The sequence below is a fragment of the Oncorhynchus mykiss genome, chromosome 12, assembly GCF_057628025.1.
Source record: "Oncorhynchus mykiss isolate SJ-2025 chromosome 12, ASM5762802v1, whole genome shotgun sequence".
NCBI lineage: Eukaryota > Metazoa > Chordata > Actinopteri > Salmoniformes > Salmonidae > Oncorhynchus > Oncorhynchus mykiss.
In genome coordinates, this window is record NC_143033.1 from 51,339,623 (window position 1) to 51,366,342 (window position 26,720).

Here is a 26,720-nt window from a genome sequence, read left to right on the forward strand (position 1 = left end):
TACAGTTGAAGTCGGAAGTTTACAAACACATCAGCCAAATAGATTTAAACTGAGTTTTTCACAATTCCTGAAATTTAATCAGAGTAAAAATGCCCTGTCTTAGGTCAGTTAGCATCACCATTTTATTTTAAGAATGTGAAATGTCAGAATAATAGTAGAGAGAATGATTTATTTCAGCTTTTATTTCTTTCATCACATTCTCAGTGGGTCAGAAGTGTACATACACTCAATTAGTATTTGGTAGCATTGCCTTTAAATTATTTAACTTGGGTCAAACGTTTCGGGTAGCCTTCCACAAGCTTCCTACAATAAATTGGGTGAATTTTGTCCCATTCCTCCTGACAGAGCTGGTGTAACTGAGTCAGGTTTGTAGGCCTCATTGTTCGCACACACTTTTTCAGTTCTGCCCACAAATTTCCTATAGGATTGAGGTCAGGGCTTTATGATGGCCACTCCAATACCTTGACTGTTTTGTCCTTAAGCCAACTTTGGAAGAATGCTTGGGGTCATTGTCCATTTGGAAGACCCATTTGCGACCAAGCTTTAACTTCCTGACTGATTACTTGAGATGTTGCTTCAATATATCAACACAATTTTCCTCATGATGCCATCTATTTTGTGAAGTGCACCAGTTTTCTCTGGCGGTTTTGGAGCAGTGTCTTCTTCCTTGCTGAGCAGCCTTTCAGGTTATGTCGATAAAGGACTCGTTTTACTGTGGATATAGATACTTTTGCAAGGTCCTTTTTCACAAGGTCCTTTGCTGTTGTTCTGGGATTGATTTGCACTTTTCGCACCAAAGTACGTTCATCTCTAAGAGACAGAATGCGTCTCCTTCCTGAGCGGTATGACGGCTGCGTGGTCCCATGGTGTTTATACTTGCGTACTAGCGTACTATTGTTTGTACAGAAGGACGTGGTACCTTCAGGCGTTTGGAAATTGCTCCCAAGAATAAACCAGACTTGTGAAGGTCTACATTTTTTTTTCTGAGGTCTTGGCGGATTTCTTTTGATTTTCCCATGTCAAGCAAAGAGGCACTGAGTTTAAAGGTAGGCCTCCAATTGACTCAAATTATGTCAATTAGCCTATCAGAAGCTTCTAAAGCCATGACATATTTTTCTGGAATTTTCCAAACTGTTTAAAGGCACAGTCAACTTAATATCTGTAAACTTCTGACCCACTGGAATTGTGATACAGTGAATTACAAGTGAAATAATCTGCTAGAATTTTTAGAAAAAGGACTTGTGTCATGCACAAAGTAGATGTCCTAACCTATTTGCCAAAACTATAGTTTGTTAACAAGAAATTTGTGGAGTGGTTGAAAAACAAGTTTTCTTGACTCCAACCTAATTGTATGTAAACGTCCGACCTCAACTGTATGTCTGCCTGCATACTTCATTTAGCTTGATCATGTGTCCATCCCCGTCTCCAAAAAACACCTCTCATCCTGTTACCAAAGACGCACTCCTCCTAACGTCTTGAAATGTTTCGGTCCTATATTGCCGTATCAACGGTAGGCCTAGGCTATATCTGGTTAATTGAGAACCTGTCTCACACATACAGTTCAATGCAATTTACCGGAGCCTTCTATTGAGATGCGTCAAGACAGGTAGGCTATGCTAGGTTTGTTGAAGCCAATTGCAACAATGTTGACTGCCAACGCAGCAAATACTTTTTTTTTTAAAATACTTTTGCTATTACTCGTCACTGTAGCTTATGCTATTTAATAAACTGTAGCATCAATCCACAATGGACCAGGACTAGAACATACCGAATTGGAGTTGAAGACAATGCAAAGGCCGTCAATAACCTACAGAACTTGATACAAACACAGGCGTTGATTGGCCAGCGATTGGCCAAGACCGCATCACACCTACAACTTGTTCATTCATCAAAACCCAGCCCTGCCGTGCCACCGACAGCTATTGTACTCATAATTCCGGCCGTGACCTATAGCGCTAACGCCAGCGCTTATATTGACTGTTGTGTCTCCTGCAACATCAAAATGCATTGTTGAAAACAACATGTTTGATTCTCTCTGGAAATGTGCTTATTTCCTGTCAGTGCAGATGAAGGAAAGGTTCAAGGAAAGGGTACGAGGAAGCTAACCACTGTAGAGTTTTCAGATGCTGTGGACTTCAATCTTCATCAAGATGAATGCGTGATGTGGTGGTGGTGGTATAATATGGTGGCTGTGGTCTACTGTATGATTCTGGATGTAGACCATCATGGCCATGACGGGCCTCTATTCCCACCACGGCGGCTAGCAGGACAGCCAGCTCCAGTTGAACCCAGTCAGTTAGCCAGCCAGGGCGGCATCCAAATGGAGGATGACTTGCAGCGTAATGGATCTAATGTTGAAACACGTGGACAGCTACAGGAGCTGGGTGGAGTAGGGCTGCGCCTTATTCAAAGTTTATGATGTTGGAGACCAGCGTCTCCCGGCCCGTGTATAAATTATGTGTTGCTCGAGGGTGCACTCATTTTAACCCTGATTTCCTGTGAATTATTAATGATCAACAGGGTCAGGACTTGCTTTTAGTATTCCCATGTGGTGCGCTGTGGAGCTAAGCGCTGCATCTGCACTTATAATATCATCACTTGAAGAGAATAGACTCTCTCGGCTAACTCGACAAACAACTTTCACACAAGTAATGCATTTGAGTGGCTGTGTGTGTATGTGGTTGAATGCATGTACGTTAGACAGCATGAATGTGTGTTTAAGTGTGAGGGAGAGAGTACATTTGAAAAGTCTATTTCCAAAACGCTAGGTGTGTACGATATTACTGTTCTCAGGTTTTTAATTGATAGATTTTAGATGTGTTTTTTTGCTAAACACTACACACCCGTTGTTTAACTGGAATGGTATGTTTGTATCCTGTATATTTTACTGTGATATGTGGTTGTCTCACCTAGCTAATTTAAGATGAATGCACTTTCTGTATGTCGCTCTGGGTAAGAGCATCTGCTAAATACCATTTCAAATGTAAATGTTTTGCATACAGATCTCATGTATTGATTTTGAAATGTTGATGTCATAAATGTATAATTTGTACATGTATAAATAATATAGATATTTGTTACACTACATGACCAACCCCATGCCCTGATTAGATGAAAAAACACACTAATATCTTTCATTTCTTCAAACAATTAAAAGCTAAATGACCAATTTCTGGAAACATATATAACGCTTTTGAATGAAACTCATTTATTCTGCATGTGAGCATCTTTAGAATGTTCTACGTTGCTTTGTTTTGAGATGTTTTTAGAAAGAATCCTTGGCTTCAGGTCATAGTTTCAGATCAGCTCAGATATTTCTCCAGTCTACTTCCTCCCATGGCTGTTCTGTCCTGTAATTTGAAGACAGGGGATGCATCCGAAATGGAATAGGGTGTCATTTGGAATGAAGACAGAGAGGAGAGAAGGGACATTTTAGTGTTTGATGACAGGTATTACACCACCGTGAAGTTCAGCTAATCGGCACATTTTTTATAGAATTGGTCTGCTGTTGAATATGCTCTGAGCTGACCAAGAATTGCCGCCCTGCCTCCTCACACGTAAACAATTAATGAGAAGCTGAAACTGTACTCCAACCGCTCTGAGAAAATGGCTTGATTAAAAGACAGCTGTGCCTAATTGGCAGCGGCGAGGATTGTTTGGGTAATAGCCAGGAAGTATTACCCTGCGACTCCTCAAGATGGTTCCCCACAGTACAGTACAGTACAGTAGACATTTGCAGGCCAAGGGAAAGCAAATAGCCCTGATGGTCTGTAGGCTATGACCCAGACACTGTTGGCAGAGGTCAAATACAGCTGTCGACATTTCCCATGCAGTACATAACGCAACCAAGATGAATTGCAATTCGGGCAAATTAACTACTCAACGACTGCGTTTCGAGACTTTATGCCAGGAATACAGTATGTCTGTATTGCATGGTTCCTTGTGTGGACAGCTGGTTTAAATAATTAAAGCAACGTGCTGTATATTTACACATGCATGCTAATTGCTTTAATGTCTAATCTATTTCAACTCTGAAACACACAAAGCGGGGCCGTACAACACACCATACTTTTTCCACATTTTGTTACGTTACAGCCTTATGCTAAAAGTGATTACATTGTTTCCCCCCCTCATCAATCTACATACAAGACCCCATAGTGAAAAGCAAAAACTCACTTTGACATTTTTGCAAATTTATAAAAAAAACTAAAAACTGAAATATCACATTTAAATATTCAGACCCTTTACTCAGTACTTTGTTAAAGCACCTTTGGCAGCGATTACAGCCTTGAGTCTTCTTGGGTATGACCCTACAAGCTTGGCACACCTGTATTTTGGGAGTTTCTCCCATTCCTCTCTGCAAATCCTCTCAAGCTCTGTCAGGTTGGATGGGGAGCGTTGCTACACAGCTATTTTCAGGTCCAGGCTCTGGCTGGGCCACTCAAAGACATTCAGAGACCTGTCTCGAAGCCACTCCTGCATTGTTTTGGCTTTGTGCTTAGGGTTGTTGTTCTGTTTGAAGTGCTGCAGAGATGGTTGTCCTTCCAGAAGGTTCTCCCATCTCCACAGAGGAACTCTAGAGGTCTGTTAGAGTGACCATTTGGTTCTTGTTCAACTCCCTGACCTTTCTCCCCTGATTGCTCAGTTTGGTCGGGCGGCCAGCTCTAGGAAGAGTCTTAGTGGTTCAAAACGTCTTCCATTTAAGAATAATGAAGGCCACTGTGTTCTTGGGGACCTTCAATGTTGCAGAAATTTTTTGGTACCATTCCCCAGATCTGTACCTCGACACAATCCTGTCTCGGAGCTCTACAGACAATTCCTTCGACCTCATGGAATGGTTTTTACTCTGACATGCACTGTCAACTGTGGGATCATATATAGACAGGTGTGTGCCTTTCCAAACCATGTCCAATCAATTGAATATACCACAGTTGGACTCCAATCAAGTTGTAGAAACATCTCAAGGATGATCAATGGAAACAGGATGCACCCGAGCTCAATTTTGAGTCTCATAGCATAGGGTCTGAATACTTATGTAAATGAGGTATTTCTGTTTATATTTTTAATACATTTGCAAAAATGTCTAAAAGCCTGTTTTTGCTTTGTAATTATGGGGTATTGTTTGTAGATTGACGAGGAAAATGTTTTATTTAGTCCATTTTAGAGTAAGGCTACAACGTAACATAACGTGGAAAAAGTCAAGATGTCTGAATACAAAGGCACTGTTTAAGTGACGATGATGCTAGTTCATATGAAATATCTCCACTTCTGCACCATATACCTTTCTGTTTCAGTTTATTGTGTTGGAAGGCTGGCCTATGTTTTGGTGCTTGGTAAAGAGCTTGTGGCTTTTTTCCTGTGTCCCTAAGCAGCAAGTAATTTTCTCATAGCTGTCCTTCATCACTTATTCACAGGGGCTATCTATTATGTATTGTGATCTGATTGAGAGTGAGTGTTCTCCGTTCTGGCCCCTTCATGAACCCTCCTTTTGAGCACTAGCTTAAAAAAACACTGATCCAGACTGACCTCAAATTCAAAATTCACCCGTAACACAATTTTAAGAGAGGTATTTGACTTAAAAGTGATATCCGAGTGATTAAATGCATGTGCGTGAGAGAGGAAAGTAGATAACGTAGCTTTGATGATTTGAATGTTTGAAAAGGTATATCAATGCATAGCCAAAGACAACCTCAAGACATTCGGTATATGTTATTCTGACAAAGTTTAGCGGAGTCAAACATTTTAAACAGCATTTTAAACAATGCCCTCAAAGTTCCTAGCTAGGTTCACGGTGTGTTTATGCCTCATTCATAACCCATTTCACTGTAACTAAAATACATATTGTACACTCACAGTACAGTAGCTTACATACATACGCAGAGAGGAGGCATATTTTTAGCCAACTATCAGAAACAGACAGCCTCCCTACCTGCAAGCCAGAGTCCCTAATCCCCAGCAATAGCTTCACCTTGTCCACCTCCTCCTCTTACAGTAGACACATCCAGCGATGAACTCTCTGTGGTGGTCCCACTGATGCTTGGCCTCCACACAGCCAGCCAGCCCCCCGTCTCCCACAACCGCCTGAGCAATGACAGGCTGCTGTCAACACAATCCAGCCTGAACCGCCCACCCACCGAACAGACCTGACTGGGCCTGACGGGAGCTCTAGATGAATGCCGGTTCCAGCTGGACAATGTAGTGCATTGTCTGCTTTGGAAAGAGCGGTCAAAGCTATTTCGTACAGTTTTTTTTGTTTCACCCCCCGGTTGTGTTTGGTGATGAGCTTCTGTCTGTCACTCTGTCATTCCTGGCCATCTTGAATTTCCCATGATGCCTTGAGGCAAATCATAATTTCAACATTATGGGGCGGCAGGGTAGCCTAGTGGTTAGAGTGTTCGACTAGTAACCGGAAGGTTGCAAGTTCAAACCCCCGAGCTGACAAGGTACAAATCTGTCGTTCTGCCACTGAACAGGCAGTTAACCCACTGTTCCTAGGCCGTCATTGAAAATAAGAATTTGTTCTTAACTGACTTGCCTGGTTAAATAAAGGTTAAACATTTTTTTACTTTAAAAAAAAAAAAAAACATTAGATCTGACAGCTCAGAAGAAAGAAATGTTGATGTTTTATTCAATATTTCTAATTCTGGCTCCTGAAAAGGGTTGATGTTCGACCTTTTACCAGACCATTATTCATTCCCCACCAAACTTTACAGTTGCCACTATGCATTGGGGCAGGTAGCAAGCACTCTCCTGGCATTCGCCGAACCCAGATTTGTATTTTGGACTGCCAGATGGTGAAACATGATTGATCACTCCAGAGAACTCGTTTCCACTACTCCAGAGTCCAATGGCGGCGAGCTTTACACCACTCCATTCGACGCTTGGCATTGCGCATAGTGATCTGCTCGATCTGCTTGTGTGTGACTGCTCGTCCATGGAAACCCATTTCGTGAAGCTCCCGACAAACAGTTATTGTGCTGACTTTGCTTCCAAACCGCCTCTACTTACTTACTGGCTTTATTGTCCTCATGGGGAAATTTTGTTTAAATGTGTACATGACACTGAAACAAAATTTCCACATGGGGATAATAAAGTCAGTAAGTAAGTAGAGGCGGTTTGGAACACGGTAGTGAGTGTTGCAACCGAGGACACGATTTTTATGTGCTATGCGCTTCAGTACTCGGCGGTCCCATTCGGTGCACTTTTGTGGCCGACCACTTTGCTGCTGAGCCGTTGTTACTCCTAGACATTTCCACTTCACAATAACAGCTCTTACAGTTGACCCGGGGAATTTCTAGCAGAGCAGAAATTTGACAAACTGACTTGTTTGAAAGGTGGCATCCTACGACGGTGCCACGTTGAAAGTCACTGCGCTCTTCAGGAAGGGCATTCTACTGCTAATGTTTGTCTATGGAGATTGCATGGCGGTGTGCTCGATTTTATACTCCTGTCATTAACAGGTGAGGCAGAAAGTGGTGTCCACATACTTTTTATATATATACAGTGCCTTGCGAAAGTATTCGGCCCCCTTGAACTTTGCGACCTTTTGCCACATTTCAGGCTTCAAACATAAAGATATAAAACTGTATTTTTTTGTGAAGAATCAACAACAAGTGGGACACAGTCATGAAGTGGAACGACATTTATTGGATATTTCAAACTTTTTTAACAAATCAAAAACTGAAAAATTGTGCGTGCAAAATTATTCAGCCCCTTTACTTTCAGTGCAGCAAACTCTCTCCAGAAGTTCAGTGAGGATCTCTGAATGATCCAATGTTGACCTAAAAGACTAATGATGATAAATACAATCCACCTGTGTGTAATCAAGTCTCCGTATAAATGCACCTGCACTGTGATAGTCTCAGAGGTCCGTTAAAAGCGCAGAGAGCATCATGAAGAACAAGGAACACACCAGGCAGGTCCGAGATACTGTTGTGAAGAAGTTTAAAGCCGGATTTGGATACAAAAAGATTTCCCAAGCTTTAAACATCCCAAGGAGCACTGTGCAAGCGATAATATTGAAATGGAAGGAGTATCAGACCACTGCAAATCTACCAAGACCTGGCTGTCCCTCTAAACTTTCAGCTCATACAAGGAGAAGACTGATCAGAGATGCAGCCAAGAGGCCCATGATCACTCTGGATGAACTGCAGAGATCTACAGCTGAGGTGGGAGACTCTGTCCATAGGACAACAATCAGTCGTATATTGCACAAATCTGGCCTTTATGGAAGAGTGGCAAGAAGAAAGCCATTTCTTAAAGATATCCATAAAAAGTGTTGTTTAAAGTTTGCCACAAGCCACCTGGGAGACACACCAAACATGTGGAAGAAGGTGCTCTGGTCAGATGAAACCAAAATTGAACTTTTTGGCAACAGTGCAAAACGTTATGTTTGGCGTAAAAGCAACACAGCTCATCACCCTGAACACACCATCCCCACTGTCAAACATGGTGGTGGCAGCATCATGGTTTGGGCCTGCTTTTCTTCAGCAGGGACAGGGAAGATGGTTAAAATTGATGGGAAGATGGATGGAGCCAAATACAGGACCATTCTGGAAGAAAACCTGATGGAGTCTGCAAAAGACCTGAGACTGGGACGGAGATTTGTCTTCCAACAAGACAATGATCCAAAACATAAAGCAAAATCTACAATGGAATGGTTCAAAAGTAAACATATCCAGGTGTTAGAATGGCCAAGTCAAAGTCCAGACCTGAATCCAATCGAGAATCTGTGGAAAGAACTGAAAACTGCTGTTCACAAATGCTCTCCATCCAACCTCACTGAGCTCGAGCTGTTTTGCAAGGAGGAATGGGAAAAAATGTCAGTCTCTCGATGTGCAAAACTGATAGAGACATACCCCAAGCGACTTACAGCTGTAATCGCAGCAAAAGGTGGCGCTACAAAGTATTAACTTAAGGGGGCTGAATAATTTTGCACGCCCAATTTTTCAGTTTTTGATTTGTTAAAAAAGTTTGAAATATCCCATAAATGTCGTTCCACTTCATGAATGTGTCCCACTTGTTGTTGATTCTTCACAAAAAAATACAGTTTTATATCTTTATGTTTGAAGCCTGAAATGTGGCAAAAGATTGCAAAGTTCAAGGGGGCCGAATACTTTCGCAAGGCACTGTATATATTGTGTAATTTAAAAGTACAGTATGCTTATTAACCTGCCATAAATAATATGACTCAGGAGGTCTAAGCTTGAGAGAGAGAGAGAGAGAGAGAGAGAGAGGTAGAGACGTGGCCAATATCTGAACTGTATCTGAACTGAAATAGACCCAGAGGACTTACTCAAAGTTCAAGGAATGCCCCAAAAAGAGACCCATGCATTACAGCTGTTACAGTTGTGAAATGGTGGCATGATTTTTTGTTATTCTAACTGCAGGAAAGACTAAACAAGACTAATACATTTCTGCAGACCAAATCTCCGGACTAGGGGAAGCAAATTAGCTTAAACCCAGGTCGGGATTGGCTGTGTGAAAGGCGAGGTACCCTTGACCCTGTCTCTCTCTACCCTCACTGTGATGTTAGAGCGAGGGCGATGCCATCAAGTGCGGCCGGCAATCTCCCAAAGCTCTGGGATGAGCAAGAGTTGTGTCAGCACAGAGCCGGGATCAATAAGATTAAGACGTATTGCATTATAGACATGCATGTACACAGAGGTATACACGCGTACTGTACACACGCTGAGACACACACAGAGTAAATGTTTCTGATATGTACCATACTGTCAAAACTAGTTAACACTTCGCCTTTGAATATGAGAATGCACAAAACACATGTTACATATAACACATTAACATGTTTTTCACACAGATAGTATAACTAGAACCCACACAGACACACCTACAGTAAATATACAATTCATAATATTTTGGCAATACAAGGAAATGTTTAATTTAAGTCTACTAAATATGGGGCTAATTTATTTCTGAGATGCTGTAGCTGTATGGGACAGATGAGGGACATTTATTAGCTTTCACAACACCATCTATTTGTGTAATATGCACCCCTGAGATGGAACTGGACTTGTGCTTTTTCATGATACACCATATTTGATCACCTCTGCTGTTGGTGAGGATTGTGCAGAAAATGCATTGTGTGGCTTATTCAGTGTTGGCCTACTGTGTCCGGTGGCAATTAATAGGGAGAAATGAGAGTGGAGCCTGGTGTGAACTGATGCTCAACGCCTCGTGATTCTGGGATGGCAGTAAATAGCATTACAGGACTGGACCAACATCTCTGAACCTGCAGATCCATCATCAGCGTTGCTAGCTACTATACTTTAACACACGTGAGTATACACACACACACACACACACACACACACACACACACACACACACTTGGAATATAACAGATGAGAATCTGAAAATAGTACAGATGATCTGATGGTCAATTTCCAACCCAAGGTAAATGGCCTTTCTTCAGGACGAATAAATTAAAGTTGTTCTATCTGCAGAGACGGCGGCAGAGGAGCAGCAGCTCATAAACAGAGCAGGCAGTCAGCTAACAGTCTCACTTAATGACCTTTTCCATATCCAACCTTTATAATCATGCTGGGAGAGGAAGTTAATTCCCTTTAATAACATGCAGGATATTGAGACAGGCCTTGTATAATTTGTCGACTATGTCCTGTTCTTATAAGTCATCTGCACTGGAGTTGTCTCGTTAGTTGTACTACAAAAGTCTACCAAAGTTGTGGGACTTTTGAACTTGTTATACTTTTTAAAGTCATACTGTGTTTTGAATACACACTGTCTAGCTTGTTTTATATCTATTTCCATCTCCCGTGGAGAAGCGCAGGATGTTGAATAACATATTATAACGATGAACGTCACGCAGTTTATGGGCAATTGGACAAATGTTTTTTAGTTCCAATTCATACTGAACATAATCATCCTTTTAGAGTTACTCTACAATGCTCTCAAACCACTGGCAATGTATGCTCAGTATTCTATCCTTTGAGGGTCTGTAAAAAAAACAGAGCGTTAAATGGAATTATTCATTTTATACAACTGTTTTCAGGATATTATATTGGGCAATTCTCACCCAACCAGTGTCAAGACAGATACCACAAAGTCAAGTAAACTTCATTGAGTTAATTCCAAATCCTCACGCCTGGGAGGTCGTAGAGGCTTACAAGTTGGGCTGTTTTCACCCCCCCCCCCCCCCCCTCTCATTTCTTAGCTCTGTTTGAATTGATATGATCATAGGGGTCGATAGACACAATGTCACAGTCATGAAAACTAATCTTATACACTACAGTCTCTCACCCAAGTTCTGGCCTCTTGTCCATTGATATTAAAAAACAGTGTGTCCGTCAGAATCATTTTGCCTGACTGTGTCATACAGAGGGGGAAGATGTTTGACACCGTGTCTCTGAATGTGATTATGTTCATCTGATTTAAACCAAATAGAATGATATGGGAGATCAGTCGTCGCGAGGCACTGAATCCAAAAGCCACGTTGGAAACCACAATGTCCATACTGTAGCCACGAAATTGCAATATCCTAAGCCTAAGGACATGTGACTAGCAGTACGGAAGCGATGGAGGCTCTGTGGATTGGGGCTCAGTTATTACTCTGTTACTGTGGACAGACAGGAAGTCCCACACCACCAGAGCAGTGGCACTTCCTCTCTAATTAGAACAGTTTGGCAGGCCAGGCAGTGTCCCACTCTCCAAGTGTCACTCAATGATTCAGCCCTACCTATTCTTCTGTGGTTTGGGATGGGTGGATGGAAAGTTTGTTTTGATTGATGTTTAAATGTTGACGGGCTTTAATCAGACTCAGGTACAAATAAAGAGAGGTATTTTCTTGACTGAATACAGAGCGTGTCCTTAAGTGGTCTGCCTCTTGAGTATACTGACGCACTGTGTTTGTAGATAGATGGTGAAGATACCCCTTCGTTACAGTGGCATGATGCATCTGAAGGGAGCAAAATGACAAGATTGTTATTTCATAAAAGGATTAATAAAGCAAATGTCAATCTGTCAAGAGTTTGATGGATGCTTGCCTGAAGTCTTGTTTCCGTTTATTAGTTCTATTTTCTACATTGTATAATAATAGTGAAGACACCAAAACTACGAAATAACACATATAGTAGTAACCAAAAAACTGTTAAACAAATCCAAATATATTTTATATTTGAGATTCTTCTAAGTAGCCACCCTTTGCCTTGATGACAGCTTTGCACATTCTTGCCATTCTCTCAACCAGCTTCATGTAGTAGTCACCTGGAATGCATTTCAATTAACAGGTGTGCCTTGTTAAAAGTTAATTGGTGGAATTGAATTCCTTCTTAATGCATTTGAGCCAATCAGTTGTGTTATGACAAGGTAGGGGTGGTATACAGAAGATTATGAGACATGAAGGTAAGACCCAGATGCAGACCACGTCAGATAACCAATAGTTTAATAATCCCAGTAGTCCAGAGAAGTGGGGGAAAGGTACAGGACGGCAGGCAAACTCAGGGTCGGGTCAGGCAGAGGTCGGTAATCCCGAGGTAGGGCAAAGGTACAGGACGGCAGGCAAACTCAGGGTCAGGTCAGGCAGAGGTCGGTAATCCCGAGGTAGGGCAAAGGTACAGGACGGCAGGCATACTCAGGGTCGTGTCAGGCAGAGGTCGGTAATTCGCGAGGTAGGGCAAAGGTACAGGACGCAGGCAAACTCAGGGTCAGGTCAGGCAGTGGTCGGTAATCCCGAGGTAGGGCAAAGGTACAGGACGGCAGGCAGAGTGGTCAGGCAGGCGGGCTCAGAGACAGTACAGGCACGGTCAAAACCAGGAGGGTGCGAAAAAGCAGGAGCTGAGACAAACCGCTGGTTGGCTTGAACAAACAAGATGAACTGGCATAGACAGACAGAAAACACAGGTATAAATAAATACACAAGGGTTAATGGGGAAGATGGGTGACACCTGGAGGGGGATGGAGATAATCACAAAGACAGGTGAAACAGATCAGGGTGTGACAGAAGATTGCCCATATTATGGCAAGAACAGCTCAAATAAGCAAAGAGAAACGACAGTCCATTACTTTAAGACATGAAGGTCAGTCAAAAAAGTTTCTTCAGGTGCAGTTGCAAAAACCATCAAGCGCTATGATGAAACAGATAAGTCCATTAGACATACCAACCTCGGAAATTGCAGCCCAAATAAATGCTTTACAGACTTCAAGTAACAGACACATCTCAACATCAATTGTTCAGAGGAGACTGCATGAATCAGGCCTTTATGGTTGAATTGCTGCAAAGAAACCACTACTGAAGGACACCAACTATTTTGGTTACTACATGATTCCATATGTGTTATTTCATAGTTTTGATGTCTTCACTATTATTCTACAATGTAGAAAATAGTTTTAAAAAATATAGAAAAATCATTGAATGAGTAGGTGTCAACTTTTGACTGGTACTGTATATTTCTCTCACCCATCTAAACGCAATACCCCATAATGTCAAAGTGAAAACATGTTTTTAGAAACTCTTGGCAATTTTGTTGAATATTAAATACAGAAATATCTCATTCACATAAGTATTCACACCCCTTTGCTATGACGCTCCAAATTGAGATCAGGCACATCCAGAAATATACAGTACCAATTTCCGTTGATCATCCTTGATGTCACTACAACTTGATTGGAGTCCACCTGTGGCCAATTCAATTATTTGGACTCAAAACTATTTAAAACAAAAAACACACGTCCATATAAGATCCTACAGTTGACAGTGCATGTCAGAGCAGAAACCAAACCATGAAGTCCAAGGAACTATCCACAGATCTCTGAGATAGAACGTTGATGAGTGATACAGTAGCAAGTACCTGGATTTCTTCGGAATTACCTGCATTTCTGCATAAATTGGTCATCAAATCTGATCTGATCTTCATCTACGTCACAACAATAGACCAACACAGTGTGCTTAAACTAATAACACACACATTATTGTATTTTTCTTGTCTATATTGAATACACCATTTAAACATTCACAGTGTAGGTTGGAAAAAGTATGTGAACCCCTAGGCTAATGACTTCTCCAAAAGCTGATTGAAGTCAGGAGTCAGCTAACCTGGAGTCCAATCAATGAGATGAGATTGGAGATGTTGGTTAGAGCTGCCTTGCCCTATAAAAACACTCACAAAATTTGAGTTTGCTATTCACAAGAAGCATTGCCTGATCTGAACTATGCCTCAAATAAAAGAGATCTCAGAAGACCTAAAATTAAGTGTTGTCACGCCCTGACCATAGAAAGCTGTTTATTCTCTATGTTGGTTGGGGCGTGATAGTGTCTAGGGTGGGTCATCTAGGTGAATTTTATTTCTATGGTGGCCTGATATGGTTCCCAATTAGAGGCAGCTGTTTATCGTTGTCTCTGATTGGGGATCATATTTAGGTAGCCATTTTCCCCATTGTTATTTGTGGGATCTTGTCTACAGTAAGTTGCCTTTGTGCACACCAGTAGCGTCACGTTTCGGTCGTACTTGTTTGTTTTGTTTGGTGAATTTCGTTTAATTAAAGATATGTGGAACTCTACGCACGCTGTGCCTTGGTCCAATCATTACGACGAACGTGACAAGTGTTGACTTGCATCTAGCTGGAAAGGGTTACACAAGGATCTCTTAAAGCCTTGATGCTGATCAGTCCACGGTAAGACAAACTATAAATGGAGAAATTTCAGCTCTGTTGCTACTCTCCCTAGGAGTGGCCGTCCTGAAAAGATGACTACAAGAGCACTGCGCATAATTCTCAGTGAGGTTGAAAATAATCCTTGAGTGTCAGCTAAAGACTTATAGCAATCTCTGGAACATGTTTACATCTCTGACGAGTCTACAATACCTAAATCACTAAACAAGAATGGTGTTAATGGGAGGACACCACGGAAGAAGCCACTGCGGTCCAAAAAAAACATTGCTGCCCGTCTGAAGTTTGCAAAAGTGCACCTGGATTTCCCACAGCGCTACTGGCAAAATATTCTGTGGTCAGAAGAAACTACAGTTGAGTTGTTTGGAAGGGACACACAACTCTATGTGTGGAGAGAAAAGGCACAGCACACCAACATCAAAACCTCATCCCAACTGTAAAGTATGGTGGAAAGAGCATCATGGTTTTGGGCTGCTTTGCTGCCTAGGGCCTGGACAGCGTGTTATCATCGACGGAAAAATGAATTCACAAGTTTATCAAGACCATTTGCAGAAGAATGTTAGGCTATATGTCCAGAAAATGAGTTTCAGCAGAAGTTGAGTGATGCAACAGGACAAGGACCCAAAACACAGAAGTAAATCAACAACAGAATGGCTTCAACAGAAGAAAATATGCCTTCTGGAGTGGCCCAGTCAGAGTCCTGACCTTAACCCAATTGAAATTCTGTGGCATGACCTCAAGCGAGCAGTTCACACCAGACATCTCAAGAATGTTGCTGAACTGAAACAATTTTGTAAAGAGGAATGTTCCAAAATTCCTCCTGACTGTCTGATCCGCAACTACAGAAAGCGTTTGGTTGAGGTTATTGCTGCCAAAGGAGGGTAAACCAGCTATTAAATCCAAGGGTTCACATACTTTTCCCACCCTGCACTGTGAATGTTTACACAGTGTGTTCAAAAAAGACATGGAAACGTATAATTGTTTGTGTTATTCGTTAAAGCAGACTGTTTCTGTCTATTGTTGTGACCTAGACGAAGATCAGATCAAATTTTATGACCAATTTATACACAAACCCACGTACTTTTCCTTGCCACTGTATCTGGGAAAGGGTATAAAAGAATAGTGTTAAGTGTTTCCAAGAGCACAGTGGTCTCCATCTTTGGAAAATGGAAAATAATCTGAAACTACCAAGACTGCCTCAAGTTTGCAGTCTGACCAAATTGGGCAGAAAGGATCTTAGTCAGGGAGGTGACCAATGACCACTCTGACAGATCTAAATAGTTCATTGGCTAAGATGACAGAACCTGCCAGAAGGACAGTCTGTACAGCACTTCACCAATCTGGGCTTTAAGGGAGAGTGGCCAGATGGATTCAACTCTTGAGAAAAAGGCACATGACAGCATGCCTGGAGTTTGCAAAAAGGCACATGAAAGACTGAGAGCATAAGGCAAAAGATTCTGTGGTCTGATGATACAAAATTGTATCTCATTGGCCTGAATGCAAAGTGCTATTTCTAGAGAAAAACAGGTACAGCTCATCACCCGTCTAACACCATCCCTCCCGTGAAGCATGGTGGTAGCAGCATCATGTTATGGGGATATTTTTCAGTGGCAGGAACTGGAAGGAACTTGTAAGGACAGAGGAAACAATGAATGGAACACAATACACACAAATCCTTTATAAAAACCTGCTTCAGAGTGCAAACAACCTAAGACTGGGGGCGAAGATTTTAAGTTCCAACAGTACAATGAACACAAGCATACAGCCAAAACAGCGCTGGAATGGCTTCAGAACAAGAATGTGAAGGTCCTTGAGTGGCCCAGCCAAAACCCGCACTTGAATCCCATTGAAAATACATGGAAAGAATTGAAGAATGCCGTTCACTGCTGCTTCCCATCTAACATAACAAATCTGAAAGGAAGAATGGGAGAAATCCCCAAATCCAAATGTGCAAAGCTGACATACCCAAGATGACTCAAAGCTGTAATCACAGCCAAAGGTGCTTCTACAAAGTAATGACTTAGGGGTGTGAATACTTATGTAAATATAATTTTTTGGTATTTTTTTATACATTTGCAAATAAAACATGTTAATTCTTCATTATTAATTCTCGACGTCTATGATTATGATGAGGGACAATGTCTAGATTCTGCCTAAGCCCATTAGAGCTTAGCTAGGGGGGACTAATAGATTAGATTGAAAAAGGGAATGACCATAGGGGGAAATTTAATGCAGGGACTAAAGATGTGAGGCCATGCCGCTGCTGGTCAGTCAGCCTGTACTGACTGCCATTGGCACAGAGGCTTGGTTGAACTTGTAGAACCATTGTGCTGCAGCTTAACAGAGAGGATTATCAAATGACACTTTAGCTTCTCAAGCTAGTCACAACTGAAGGCTACATGGCCCATGGGAGTAGAGAAGAAAGGCTTACTGTACGGATCAGCGTGCCCGCAAGACTTTAAACACCAGAACCCCAGAACTTTTCTCGTTTTTATTGTGGCCTATTCTGCAAAGATAATCAGAGACAGTGAGGGAGAGAGTGGGGAAAGGACAGGGGGAGGTGGAGAAGAAAAACAACCAGTGGCGCCGGACGGTGCTGAGCCTTTAATCTTTGCTGCTTGGAGAATACAAACGATCCAGTAATCGTCTCTGACCTTGACACTGACAACAAGGTCACTAGGGAGCCGGGGTGTTTGCATTCCCACAGATGATTTGCCGAGACATGCAGAACAATTAGTGAACTGGATACAAGGCCATCATGTTGTCCCCCCCGCCCCGCCCCTCGGGTCCTGTACCTGTTCCCTTCCTGGCTGGCACCTCACACTTCATTATGATAGATCACACATCAATACGGCAAAGCCAGGTCAGCCTCAGGTCTCTTTTTCTCTCTCTGTGTGTGTGTGTGTGTGTGTGTGTGTGTGTGTGTGTGTGTGTGTGTGTGTGTGTGTGTGTTGGGGGGTGGGCGAGTCTCCTTTATGTGATTAAAGGACTTTTACCCTCCAACTGTGGAGCCTTACCTTTGTTATTCAATATTTCATAGAGTTTAGATAGAATTATACTAAAGGCAGATTCAATTTGTGTTTTCAACTCTTTGATTATAATAGTAGGAACTGTGGTCATGAGCTAGAGCAGTTTCATAACAGGGAATTAATACATGACCCTCTATGTTTAGATCAACACAATGAACAGCAAACAATGACATATTATGCTGAATAATTCTGAATGAACTGTTATGCTGAGTGATGCCAATCAGATACCCAACATAATCAATTCCCGACAATAATTCCCCACCTCTCTCCGAAAATGAATCTCTGAGGTTAAGAGGTTAAGAGTCAGTGCTGCTCCTTCCAGAAAAGTAGTCATGCAACTACCAGCACAGCACTCCTTTCCTCCCGCCAGCCATGCTACAGCCATGCCCCCCCCCCCCCCCCCCCCCACAGCCTGGACTCAGGGAAAGGAAATGGAAAGGGGGATACCTAGTCAGATGTACAACTGAATGCATTCAACAGAAATGTGTCTTCCGCATTTAACCCAACCCGGTCGACGTAACATAGTACATGTAAATCCGGGACACTCCAATTAGTATGATGTGATATTATGTTTCATATGGTATGTATTCATTTGTGGATGTCCATCTATTTTGTACAATATGTCTAAAATATATGAAAATCGTATGATACGTTACGAATTCCAATTTGTTGTGGCTAACGTTAGCTAGGTGGCAAGGTGGCTAACGTTAGCTAGGTGGCAAGGTGGCTAACGTTAGCTAGGCTAGGGGTTAGCGGTGAGGAGCGGGAAAGAAGGGGAGAGGCGAGGGTGGAGGCGTTGGGAGGACGGGGAGCGATACTGGGCAGCGTCTTAGACCTGGGGGTGGGGGGTGTCTTCAGTTGGCATGGCATCAAGCATGATCTATTCCTATAACCTCCCTAAACAAGCATGATCTTGCAAGCTCACATTCTGTGCAACCAGCGTGAGCACAGTGGTCAATCTGGTTTGACAAGGGTATTCTATTCTGTTCAACATCAGCATGGAGTATAATCTTTAATTTTTGCATCATGTATTTGGACATACGGAACCATCTGCTCGTGAGATTCCCTCCTTAGGATATTAGTCTGTTAGACAGCCATACCTCTCCCACGAACCCAGCTCCTCTGTCAGCTCAGTGTAGACAAACACCAGGTTCACCCTGCACAGGAGGAACAATAGTTTATAATCTTTCAATGCCAGGGCTGTGTTCAAAATTCCCTAGACGGGTGTCAGTGTAGGCATCTTTGATAGGCACCAGTAAAAGTAACTGTGTCCGAAATGATTCACACTACCTGGAGTGCCACAACGTAAAACAATTTCGGCCCCTTACGATGCATAACCGCTTGCCCTCACATTCAGGTGCTACGCAAACATTATCGCATCCTATTCTCCTTTCCATCTTTCCTGTAACAAAGCCAATGGTTTCTAGAGTAGTCCTCCAGTATATTGAAGTTTGACTCTTTCTGTTAGTGTGGTCATTAATAATGTTTACATATCTTGCATTACCCGTCTCATATGTGCAGTATATACTGTATTCTATCATTTTCTACTGTATCTTAGTTTATGCCATTTTGACAGTGCTCGTCCATATATTTATATATTCTTAATTCCATTCCTTACTTAGATTTGTGTGTATTGGGTATATGCTGTGTATTGTTCGAAATTACTTGTTAGATATTGCTGCACTGTCCGAACTAGAAACACAAGCATTTCGCTGCTCCCGCATTAACATTTGCTAAACACATGTATGTGACCAATAAAATTGGATTTGATTTGGACTTCCATCAGATTGTGCCAAATAGCCAACTCCTATGTGTAGCCAACTTCCATGGCATGACAACAACTATACAATAGGATGAACAGATCTGTGAGCAGGCTGGCCGAATGTCGATTCCCTGCCAGGCAATGTTCACCTGCCTGTCCCGTGTGTGTGTGTGTGTGTGTGTGTGTGTGTGTGTGTGTGTGTGTGTCCTGTCACTCTTGTTTATCGTATTGTGCTCAACCGGACTGTGAGGGTGGGATTGTCCCTCATAAAAACATTGACTTACTAAAGGATTGTGGACTAACCAGAATGACATCATCTGATTTATAGCAAACACTATCACAATTTGCTTGTGTCTAGATGAATGCGTGGTGGATGAAGGACAGTGATAGTGGAACCAAACACAAGATATGCTATCCTATCTAGCTAAATTAGGATTTAGTAGTTTTAGTAATCTAGCTAGCCATCTACCTTAGTACAGTAATAGTACAATAGTTGAAACGGACACTGTATCTGCCAGGCAGGAAAACCATGTCAGAAAATCTGAAAGACTGAAGTTGGAGCATAGCTAGCCATCTTTTACATGGTAGCAATATTCAGAGAGGGTTTTTCTACAATCTTCACACAATTATAATCTTTATGGAATTAAAAACTAATTTCATCAATTACATGTGGAGAAACCTATTTTAGTGAACATTAGCAAGCTACCAGCAGATGAAACAGAAAGTAAATTGTTTCTTCCCCTTCCCTTTCCCTGGTTTTAGCTTGCATCTATCACTGTCTAGCAGGCTAGGTTTAGGATATTTACTAGCCCATACCAGTGGCAAATGTAGTTATGTTATCGACATTTGGCAGTACACAAAGAAACTGATGCTCACTTGTTTTGCCAGCTCGAAAGAAACAAATTCATTCAGAAATGGAGGGAGAGGATAGATAGCTAGAGCAATAGCTAATAACGCAAGCTGCTGCTTCTTCAAGCAGCATTGTAACCAACATTATTCAGCGCTGCAAATACAGACTTTTTAACTAAATGATTTGTCATTAAAGTGACATTATTGATGAAACATTGTCATAATTTAAAAATGTTCTTACCTCAACTGATCCACCTGGTTCCCACTTTGAAGCTGTCAAAATAGAACTTGAGATCCACTCTCCTTTCAGTCATCTACCAGGGCACTGAGGCAAATGCTGGATTTGCTCAGAGATTTTTCATTGAAGTAAAAATAAAAGTTCCCGCACATAAAGTCCTAAACCAATTATATTTATTTTTAGCTCATGTTGTCATGTGTAAATGGCATTTTTCAGAAATAAAGTTGGTGATTGGACGGCAGTGTTGTTAAGGCATTTTCACTGCCTTGCCAAAGAATTTATTATCAACTATTTTGTTGCATTACAACCTGTAATTTGAATGGATTTTTATTTGGATTTCATTGAATGGACATACACAAAATAGTCCATATTGGTGAAGTGAAATTAAAAAATAACTTTTTTCAATAAATAGCTAAAGAAAAAAAATGGAAAAGTGGTGCGTGCATATGTATTCACCCCCTTTGCTATGAAGCCCCTAAATAAGATCTGGTGCAATTACCTTCAGAAGTCACATAATTATTTAAATAAAGTCCACCTGTGTGCAATCTAAGTGTCACATGATCTGTCACATGATCTCAGTATATATACACGTGTTCTGAAAGGCCCCAGAGTCTGCAACACCACTAAGCAAGGGACACCACCAAGCAAGCTGAACCATGAAGATCAAGGCTCTCTCCAAACAGGTCAGGGACAAAGTTGTGGAGAAGTACAGATCAGGCTTGGGTTATAAAATAAATATCAGAAACTTTGAACATCCCACGGAGCACCATTAACCATTATTAAAAATGGAAAGGAAATGGCACCACAACAAACCTGCCAAGTGAGGGCCACCCACCAAAACTCACAGACCAGGCAAGGAGGGCATTCATCAGAGATGCAGCAAAGAGACCAAAGATAACCCTGAAGGAGCTACAAAGCTCCACAGAGGAGATTTGAGTATCTGTCCCTAGGACCACTTTAAGCTGTACACCCCACAGAGCTGGACTTTACAAAAAAAACATTGCTTCAAGAAAAAAATAAGCAAACACGTTTGGTGTTTGCCAAAAGGCATGTGGGAGACTGCCCAAACATATGGAAGAAGGTACTCTGGTCAGATGAAACAAAAATGTTGCTTTTTGGCATTCAAGGAAAATGCTATGTCTAGCGCAAACACAACACCTCTCATCACCCTGAGAACACCATCCACACAGTGAAGCATGGTGGTGGCAGCATTATGCTGTGGATATGTTTTTCATCAGCAGGGACTGGGAAACTGGTCAGAATTGAAGGAATGATGGATGGCGCTAAACACAGGGAAATTCTTGAGGGAAACCTGTTTCAGTCTTCAAGAGTTTTGAGACTGGGACGGAGGTTCACCGTTCAGCAGGACAATGACCCTAAGCATACTGCTAAAGCAACACTTGAGTGGTTTAAGGGGAAACATTTAAATGTCTTGGAATGGCCTAGTCAAAGCCCAGACCTCAATCCAATTGAGAATCTGTGGTATGACTTAAAGATTGCTGTACACCAGCGGAACCCATCCAACTTGAAGGAGCTGGAGCAGTTTTGCCTTGAAGAATGGACAAAAATCCCAGTGGCTAGATGTGCCAAGCTTATGGAGACATACCCCAAGAGACTTGCAGCTGTAATTGCTGCAAAAGGTGGCTCTACAAACTATTGACTTTGCTTTGCGGGGGTGAATAGTTATGCACAATCAAGTTTTCTGTTTTTTTTTTGTCTTATTTCTTGCTTGTTTCACAATAGAAAATATTTTGCATCTCCGAATATCCATTTTCATTCCAGGTTGTAAGGCATCAAAATTGGGAAAAATGCCAAGGGGGTGAATACCTTCGCAAGCCACTGTACCCATCATCACTATTAATCCAAAATTAGAATGCTCAGGCTGGAAAGGGGAAGGGTTAGCTATCATGATAAGTAGTTGCAAGGCTGCTAATTAGCTATTAGATTGAGATGATGAGATTTGAAAGCGCAACCTTTGGGTTTCTAGACGTTCATGTTCTATGCCTACCCATCCACGCCAACCAACCACCCCACTTACCTTCTGTCTTATGTAAGCATACCAAACATAACATATTATACTCATTTGAGTGTACCTGATTTACATTTACTATGTTACGTCTAGTCTATGACTATGCTCCCCAGCCTATAGCTGCTAACCCAGACCAGCTACCCTCTCTCTCCCAGCAATGCTGCTATCTCCAGCACAGCCCCCCTCTCTCCCCCCAGCCATGCTGCTAAAACCAATCCAGTTCCCCTCTCTCCCCCAGCCTAGCTCCTAACCTCAATCTAGCGGCCACCTATACTCCAAACCCAGGCCCCATAAATCCCAGCTCAGATCTCTCCAGGAGTGGTCCCTTCTAGGGCCTGGGGCCTAGCAAGATCAATCCAAGGTGGTGTGGCTGCAAGTCTCAGCAGCTTTTTCCCTGCTTTAAATGCAAATAGATTGAATCAGAAGGGAGTCGGAGGATCTCCACGGTGAGGGGTTCAGGAGTGACAGGTGCTAGGAAGGACGTGTGAGGAAGGGCAAGTTACAATCTCTGTTGATCTCACAAAGTTTAAGTGTGTTTGTGTGGAATATTGGGTCACACTTTATTTGGATAGTCTAGATATAAAAAAATGTGATTTTCCATCCAGGTGGACTCGTGCTCTAAAGACTATCAGTAACATCTGTAGCATCTACAGATGGTCATATTATCTGTTGATAAGCAACTGCTTGCTAAGGTTACGGTTAGCGTTAGAATAAGGGTTAGGGTTATGGCTAGGGTTAAGGTTAGTAGATAGTTGAAATGTTACTGATAGTCTTTAGAGCATGAGTCCACCTGGATGGAAAATCACTTTTTTTAAATAAAAACAATATGCCTTCACAAAATCTTAATAAAAACAATATTTCATTTCAGAGTTTCCTTTAGGAAAAATTGGCACCTGACAACATGACAGGGAAGATTTTAATTTACCTGACATTTGAGAAATGTAATGGACATCCATATACACTCAGAGCCAACCTTGCGCAACCAGCGCCTTCAATAAACAATGTTTTTTTTTCACTTTCCTTTTAGAAAGCAGACATCAGGTGTTCGAAGTGATTAATATTCTGTCCAACACAACCTATCCAACCATCCTTCCTATCTTTTCTTACTGGATTGTCTTAGTATGATAGTCTACTGGCATTTTACCAACCTTGGGTTTCTTTTTGAATGTTTTTTTCCCAGGTTGTCTCTGTTTATTCCAACCTAAACTCTGGTTTCTCTCTCTCTGTGTTTCTTCCAGTCCACTCTGGGTCAAATGGAGGGCCATGCAAGAGGACAAACTGCGGGAGGGGCCGCCAGTGTGTGCTGCTGGAGTCGACGGGCCGGGCAGAGTGTGTGTGCCAGGAGAAGTGTCGACCCACCTTTGTGCCGGTGTGCGGCTCCGATGGAAGGTTCTACGAGAACCACTGTGAGGTGTACCGCACCGCCTGCCTGCAGAAGAGACGGATCTACGTGGTGCACAGCAAGGACTGCTTCTTCAAAGGTAGAACCACATCTCCACACTGTGCTGATGTTGTCATTGAAAATCTTGTTCTGATATCAAACAAGTCAAATTGCAAAGATACCTTTTTGCTTAATGAATCAAAGGAAGTCTAAAAACCCAAAGCTGGGAGACAATCATATCCACAAACTGAGACTGCGAGTCACAAACTAGAACATTCTCTAGAAGTTGTGCTAATTATGTCAGTTGAGGACACATAATTCCTCCCTGAAATACAAACTAGAATTTATGACTGGAATATTCCGTTCAATAGAGACAGAGTCAAACACATGGGGCATTAAAGAAATGAAAGAGGGGAAATCATTTGTGCGACATTCATAATGTTGTCTGTGTCCTGGCACTATGGCACAGGGTCAAGGTTGTCATGGGAACCGTATCATTTCACTGACAGGTGGGCTCTCGTGTTATGGGAGCAGTCTCTGAGGTTATTTTCAGCTTCTGCATGCTTTTTTTATTTATGCATTGAGAACATTTCTAAAACTGAATAAAGCCCACCGAATCATTAACAACGGTAGAGTGATGTAAGCCAAATGGCAGACTTGTACATTTTAGAAATGTTCTTGAAGTCAATGTTAAGCTGTCATATGTAATTTAAAGTATTGCATAAGCGTCCCAGTAACATCTGACATCAACCCATTTTCGGTCAAACCTAAACAGTAGTATCTGCAACTTCAGTTTGCTAACAGCTTCAATTCATAACAAACGACCATGGGTTACAAATACTGCATCAAAAGTCATTGGACTCCCTCCTGAACGAATCTGCAATTCAACCAAAACGCCTACTTTATCAACAAAGCCGACCACCCACTCCATCACTGCTTCGACCCCCTGCCATCAGGTCCTAGCAACAGGTCGGTCAAAGGGCCACTCTACTGCCTGTTAATACTCTTCACTGCTTTCCATACAAAGCAAAGTATATATGGAATGATGAAGGCTGTGTCTTGCTGTTTACAACTTCTTGTGGTGAAAGGAATTTCCTCTTGAATACCAATACGTAGCATTCATTCAGTCCTTACCAGATACAAAAATGTGTTCATGACTCTGGCTGAGGGAGCGACATCCCTCTTTACTCTTAAGTTAATTTACAATGTTGACTGGGACAGTTATATGCAGAAATTATTGGCCCTATGCTGATATAAATAGAAGTGAGTACAGTACATCGTTTACGGTGGTGTCATTTGATGCTGGGACCGGGCTAGTTAAGAGAGGTGCTTATGCATGAGCAGTGAATGTGTAGAAATGCTCTGTCATCTCACATTAGAGCGCCAGAGATCCCAGGCAGACACTGCCATGCATGCTTAATCCAAATTAGGCAGGTGTTCAATCGCCACATTATACTTGATCACCATTTCACCGCAAGCCAGCGGGAACGGAAGACGCTCACATAAATAGTCATGCTCAAATGTCAGTGAAGACGTATTTGTTTAAGTCTTCCGTTGTGGTGTGGAATATTGTGGTGTGGTGTGCGGGGGAATATTATAGAGTCTGCTGAATTAGGTCATGTATTTTAATACAGCATTATTACCTCAAATGGTCATTATCAAACTTTGACTACTGTTATCAAATTACCAGTAGTTAAACACACAGAAATAGACTCAGGCTTTTATTTGTTGAATTACCACAAAATAGTCAGCATGGGGTTGAAGGGTTCAGTTGCAGACAGAAAACAGGGCAAAAATGTATTCCCCTATCAAATGATGACTGGAAACCAGCTGTCCTCCATTAACCTTTTTTAAATGGTTGAGTATTATGCCCTTCGCGGCATTGATATTTGCAGGCAAAAAATATAAACAATATTTTGTCACAAATTTGCTGACAAGGGGGAAAAAAGGTGTAAATAATAAAATCAAATCTAATTGTATTGGTCACGTGTTTAGCAGATGTTATTTAGAGTGTAGCGAAATGCTTGTGCGTCTAGCACCGACAGTGCAGAAATAACTAACAAGTAATATCTAATAATTTCACAACAATACCTAATACACACAATCCAGGTAAAGGAATAAAATAAGAATATATAAATATGTGGATGACCAAAGCGGCATCGACTAAGATGCAATAGATAGTATAGAATACAGTATGTACATAAGAGATGAGTAATGCAAGATATGTAGACATTATTAAGGTGACTAGTGTTCCATTTATTAAAGTGGCCAATGATTTCAAGTCTGTATGCAGGCAACAGCCTCTCTGTGCTAGTGATGGCTGTTTAACAGTCTGATGGCCTTGATATAGAAGCTGTTTTTCCGCCTCTCGGTCCCATCTTTGATGCACCTGTACTGACCTCACCCTCTGGATGATAGCGGGGTGAACAGGCAGTGGCTCGGGTGGTTGTTGTCCTTGATGATCTTTTTGGCGTTCCTGTGACATCGGGTGCTGTAAGTGTCCTGGAGAGCAGGTAGTTTGCCCCCGGTGATGCGTTGTGTTGACCGCACCACCCTCTGGAGAGCTCTGCGGCTGCGGGGGGTGCAGTTGCCGTACCAGGCTGTGATACAGCAGGATGCTGAGAGGATGCTCTCAATTGTGCATCTGTAAAAGTGTGTGAGAGCTTTAGGCGACAAGCTACAATTCTTCAGCCTCCTGAGCTTGAAGAGGCACTGTTGAGCCTTCTTACCACACTGTCAGAGTGGACCATTTCAGATTTCAGTGATATGTACGCTGAGGAACTTAAAAC

At 42.0% G+C, this 26,720-nt stretch overlaps 1 protein-coding gene across 1 annotated transcript in view; it reads left to right on the forward strand.

Annotated features, from left to right (window-relative positions):
- Positions 1-26,720, forward strand: part of LOC110537733 (follistatin-related protein 4) — a 225,017-nt gene that overhangs the window by 78,809 nt on the left and 119,488 nt on the right. The window contains exon 4 of the mRNA XM_021624080.3: positions 23,789-24,031. Coding sequence (XP_021479755.1) covers positions 23,789-24,031 — 243 coding nt within the window. The remainder of the gene's footprint in view (positions 1-23,788; positions 24,032-26,720) is intronic.